Source organism: Camelina sativa, chromosome 3 (assembly GCF_000633955.1).
Source record: "Camelina sativa cultivar DH55 chromosome 3, Cs, whole genome shotgun sequence".
Lineage (NCBI taxonomy): Eukaryota > Viridiplantae > Streptophyta > Magnoliopsida > Brassicales > Brassicaceae > Camelina > Camelina sativa.
The window spans coordinates 14,853,416-14,859,536 of record NC_025687.1 but is presented as its reverse complement, the minus strand read 5'-3'; the positions used below and the strand labels follow the sequence as shown (position 1 = coordinate 14,859,536).

The 6,121-nt window shown below is 33.9% G+C and overlaps 1 protein-coding gene across 1 annotated transcript; it reads right to left on the bottom strand.

Annotated features, from left to right (window-relative positions):
- Positions 2,257-3,894, bottom strand: LOC104777124 (probable purine permease 4). The gene has a single exon (XM_010501334.2). The coding sequence runs from the start codon at positions 3,714-3,716 to the stop codon at positions 2,559-2,561; it is 1,158 nt and encodes a 385-aa protein (XP_010499636.1). The 5' UTR covers positions 3,717-3,894; the 3' UTR covers positions 2,257-2,558.

Sequence of the window (6,121 nt, the reverse complement as noted above, 5' to 3'; positions counted from 1 at the left end):
AAAACAATCTTTTTCATTTTAAAGTGCTCAAAGAAAAATACAAAAACTAAAGGAGCATTAAGGAGACAATGTTCGTAAACAACACCCAGTTAATGCCAAGCTGCATCATCACCATTAAGCATGTCTCTTCTTTATTTTACCCATTCATTTTTTTAACACTCTCTAATTAAGCATCATGATTATCATTAATATTTGTCTAATTGGAATCTTATAGATCGTGAGCACTTTCATTTTTTTTTTCCGGTATGTTTGTGTATCCCATAAACCACAGCTTTTATTCCTTTTTTGTTGTTTTGTATGTTTTATATTTATTTAATTTTAAATTGCTAATGTATGTTATTGGCTACGTTATTGGGTGTAACATGTATTTATTTGTTATTTGTATTGTTTATCATTCATTATTTTCAATTTTAATCATACTCTCACATATATAGTTATAGATTTAAATATTAGTTCCCATAGAAATTCTCCATGTAAATTGAAAGAAAAATTCTATTCAGTATAACATTTTTTTAAGAGTAAATTCGTAGGAAGATAGCTTTATTAATAATAAAAATTGGTATTCTTTTGGAGTTATCGTATTATATATACTTGTCTATGTTTTTAATATAACAAGTATAAATGCTTTTATATATTTGTACTCTACAAAATATAGCTGATTTAACTACTAAAACATTCGAGAATTGTTATTTTCTCTGGAAATAAATTGGTCATAAAAACAGAGGCCATTACTGGTTCGTTCCTTTAGTAGTCGATGTGACTGTGTCTGTGATAGAGCAAACGACGGCGACGATCTGATTTCTTTTAACAATAACAACACTTTTTAACAAAAACGACGATTCTTTTCAATGATTTGAAGACCGAACAAGACCTACGTTTCCATGAGAGCAGATATGAGCAGCCCAACTTGACGGATTTGTAGATATCTTCATATGATAAACAGACCAAGGATGGGAATAAATCTTTAACTACCTTTGGTACGAGTATTTAGTATTATTTACTACCGATAGTCCTAGCTCCAGCAAATTTTTTCCTGGTAATATCTTGAGTTTTTGATTTTCATACTTTATTTTGTTATGTGATGAAATGGATCATATACAATATTTGATAGAAACAAATTGATTTAATCTCTATAAATTTTGGTTTAGATAATTTTTACATTCATTTATTTTAATGTACACTATATTTAATCCTCATAAGACTATATAAGTAAAACTATAAGAGTAATAAGAAGAAAAAAAAAATTTTGAACAAACATTTTCCTAAGATTTCTTCCTTTTTTATTTTTCTTTTTGTACTTTTATCTTTTCTCTCATTTGTGTATTGGTGAGTGTCAATTTTTTTATAAAAAAAAAAATTAGCTGGAATAAACTACTCTATCTAATACAACCAATCAAACCCATAGATGAAATATACAAATACTTTATCAACCGACAACTGGAAAAAACAAATCCACACTTCAAAAGTGTACACATAATTAGTTTTGTCCTTGACATGATAATTCATAACAAAATAACCAGAAAAGGAAATACAAAACAGCTTAAAAAAAAAAAACAAACAAACAAAATCAGATGCATTACTCGAAAACAAAGGAGAAAATTAAGGTGAGAAAAAGATAGAACATGAAAAAGATACTACTACTCGCTTTTTTTTTGTTGGCATCCTAATAATAATAATCATAACGGCCGTCTCAATCACACAGATATCTTCAAACCCTATCATCCGCCGCCGCCACGTCATCTTTAACATTACCCATTTCCACCTCCATCTCTCCGCCGTCTTCCGACGTCTTTACGCCGGAATATTCTCCCTTCTCCTTCTCCATCAACTCCGCCTTCTTCGACTTTGTATACATCCCGTAGATGTAACTCGAGAACCCCCAAATACATAGCACCGTCGAGACAATCTTGACTCCACCAAACTCGTCACTGTAAACCACAACACCTCCGATCACATTCATCGCGAGCAACGCCGTCATGCAGATACCTCCGGTGATCCCTGACGTCAGGTAAACCATCCCTGACGTGGCNNTATATTTAATCCTCATAAGACTATATAAGTAAAACTATAAGAGTAATAAGAAGAAAAAAAAAATTTTGAACAAACATTTTCCTAAGATTTCTTCCTTTTTTATTTTTCTTTTTGTACTTTTATCTTTTCTCTCATTTGTGTATTGGTGAGTGTCAATTTTTTTATAAAAAAAAAAATTAGCTGGAATAAACTACTCTATCTAATACAACCAATCAAACCGGTAGATGAAATATACAAATACTTTATCAACCGACAACTGGAAAAAACAAATCCACACTTCAAAAGTGTACACATAATTAGTTTTGTCCTTGACATGATAATTCATAACAAAATAACCAGAAAAGGAAATACAAAACAGCTTAAAAAAAAAAAACAAACAAACAAAATCAGATGCATTACTCGAAAACAAAGGAGAAAATTAAGGTGAGAAAAAGATAGAACATGAAAAAGATACTACTACTCGCTTTTTTTTTGTTGGCATCCTAATAATAATAATCATAACGGCCGTCTCAATCACACAGATATCTTCAAACCCTATCATCCGCCGCCGCCACGTCATCTTTAACATTACCCATTTCCACCTCCATCTCTCCGCCGTCTTCCGACGTCTTTACGCCGGAATATTCTCCCTTCTCCTTCTCCATCAACTCCGCCTTCTTCGACTTTGTATACATCCCGTAGATGTAACTCGAGAACCCCCAAATACATAGCACCGTCGAGACAATCTTGACTCCACCAAACTCGTCACTGTAAACCACAACACCTCCGATCACATTCATCGCGAGCAACGCCGTCATGCAGATACCTCCGGTGATCCCTGACGTCAGGTAAACCATCCCTGACGTGGCAGCGAAACAGAGCTGCCACGTCACCACGTTGACAAAAATCGCAACCGTCCAGTAGACCGTGGGTCCTTTGGTGAAAACATGGTTAGCTTCGTTAACCATTTCTTTAAACCCGCCGTCGAAAGCCATACCGAAAGTGGCGAAAACCGTCGCGGAGAGCTCCATCATCAGCTGCAACTCCATGACCATCGCGTAGCAATAGACGCTGCGGTAAAGCTTCTCCGTCACGGGGAGGTATAGAGCGAAGAGTAAACCGGCTCCGATCGTGGATGCAAACCCGATGTAATACTTGGATTTAGTTAAACCGGCCGGTTTATCGCTACTCGAACCGAGAGCCAACAAAACAGAGCTTAGCGTCAAGAGAATAACGCAGTTGAGGTTTGAGAAAGTGACCTTCTGTTTCACAATGAGCACGGACAAGATGAGAGTGAAGACGAGCTGTGTCGAGAGGAGAAGCGATGACGTGGACACAGGGAGGTACGAGGTTCCCCATGAGAAGAGGAAGTTGTTGACACCGAGAAAAAACCCGATCAACACGGAGAAGATGAGATGGCGGCGCGTGAAGCGCGTGAAAGGACGGCGAGTGGTGGTTTTGAAGACGTAGCGAGGGAAGTAGATCAAGGTGAGGAGGAGAGGGAAGCCAGCGGATTGAACCCACGTGGAGACCCAACGGCTCGAGCCACCGTGGACGAAGTAGTATTTGGCGAGGAGGCTCGAGGCGATGGAGCCGACGAAGAGAGAAGAGTAAGTGGTGAGGAGGAGAATGAGAGATCTCTTACCCGTTGGTTTAACCAGGTTTTGTTCTTGTTCTTGATCCGCGTTTACTCGACCATCACTCATTTTTGTCTCTTTGTGTTTTAATAATCTTTTCTTGATTACCTCTATTTTTTTTTTGTTTTTATTTAGTTTATTTGAAACTGTGTTTTTGCATGGAAGAGAGAAATGAGGAGGAAGAAGAAGTGTTGAAAAAGCGTTGATGGTTCAGTCTCCCACAACACATACACACACTCACTCGGGTATATATATTGTGGTTTTTATCGAAATCAATATATTATTATATATTCAGAGTCAAAAAAATTCATTTTTTCAATTAATGGCATGCATTGCATTGAGTCCGTTACTAAGAATACGGTTAGGTCTAAAGAGGATTACTTAGAGATTATCGTAGGTTTTAGTTAGGATTTGTTAGCATGTCATTCATATGATATATTGGCTTTTAGAGAGAGGAATATTCTACATAATAGAAAATTAAAAAGGAAATATATCAAAAATTTATAAATTTATTATCTAAAATCTATGACTATATCTTCTATTAATTAATGTTATACTCAATCGCTATATTATTTAAAAAGAAGAAAATCAAGGTAAAGTTTGGTAACTTTGTTCAACATCTTTCTTTCACACTTATGTTAGGATAAATCTATTAAATATTTCGATATGAACTCTAAAATATTTTTACCAATCTTAATACATTTTATAGCTTATATGGCCAATTACTTTGACTAAAAATAAACAAAAAGTTTCAATGTGTATATGTAATTCGTTTACTGGCTAACAAAATTTATATTTAAATTTCGGCTCGTAAAGTTTAGGCCTAATGTCCACGAGATTATCTAAATTTTTATTTAGTTAGCTTTTTTAGCATCGCTGTATACATCAAGAATACTAAAATTTACATCAAGATATTTTTCTTGAATTGGCTAAATATGATATTTACAATGTAACCGTTTCATATTCTGGTTACAATTTAAATTAAGATATTTACAATGTAACCGTGACTCCGTCGTTGATACCGTGTGTATTGAGCTAGTGAGTTTAACCTATTATTTTTCTCTTGTTTTGTGTTATTTACAATTTCTTTGTATACTCTAATTTTTTCGAGTCATAATCTTACCAAAAATATTAAAGCTACTCAGACTTAATTGTATCCATTTATAAAAATATCAACATATTTCCTCGTACCCCGTGTATCAAATGATCTTTTGGAAAACTAGTTGCCACTGTATAGCGTGCAAATTGTTTAAAATAAAATAAAAGAGAAAACTCCTTTAGTTAAGAAAAAATGAAAACAAGATCCAAATCTAGCAAAGGACTATTCTAAAGGTTAAGAGAATAAAAATAAACTAATTTTACCATATATCTTGCATTTGATACAGTCTATTATATCGAATCGTTTTGGTAACAACTAACAACAGCTACACCTAAATATCTGCCTCATTTTTAGAACAGATAAACAAAAATAAAGGCATTCGTTCTTTTTTTCTTAATCAAATTTTCAAAAGATTGCATTAACAGCCAGCTATATTATAGGGTGTAAGTAGAGTTCTTAAAAGACATCTTACTGTTACCATCTCTGTTACCTATTAACTATTTTGTAATATATATTTATTTTAATTTGTTGGGGGTAACAAAAAATTACTTTAACCATTGGATAACTACAAATCAGTCTGACTCTTAGGTAATTAAAAACGTGTCTAAGCTCTTGGATAAATACAATTTTGTTTCCAAATTTTTTGAATACCTACTTCAAAATAATATGTAAAAACACAAAATTAAATTACAAACAACAATTTTCACATGATGTTAACAAATTATACTAATTTCAACTAGAATGTACCAAAACATTGTAAATAACCATGATGTTAACAAAAGGAGCAAATGTTGAAAACTTCTCTTGTGAAAAAACCTTGATTGCTAAAAATAAGTTTGTTATTTCTTCATTCCAAATGGTTGCGAACACTGCTATTGGTATTGCACTTATGAAGCTTTAAAATGCAACTCGCATAGCCTAACGTACTGTTTTTAGTGATGACTTTGACTCTTCTATATTCCAATACTATATATATAATCTTATTTTTGTATATTATCTAATTATTTAAAGAGGTCACCATCATCTGTTAATATAACTTCTCTGCCCTGTTGGTTTTCATCACTAATTCTAGAATATGAGTTCTCAAAACGTTCGAAGTTCATTCTAATTGGTCATTGATCGTGGGAAGCCAGCGGGCTGAATTCACGTGAAGACCCAACAGCTCGAGCCACCGTGGAGGCGATGGAGCCGATGAAGAGACAGAGTACGTAACTGGTGACGAGGAGAGTGAGAGATCGCTAGTTACCATCACTCAGTTTTATCTCTATTTGTTTTGATAATCTTTTCTTAATTATGTCAATTTTGTTTGTTTTCTTGATTTATTTGTAACAGTGTTTTTGCATGTAAGAGAGAAATGACGAGGAGAAGGGAGAAG

Bases quoted from the DNA above. Each gene is read 5' to 3' on its own strand.
- LOC104777124 (XM_010501334.2), bottom strand. From the start codon at position 3,716: ATGAGTGATGGTCGAGTAAACGCGGATCAAGAACAAGAACAAAACCTG.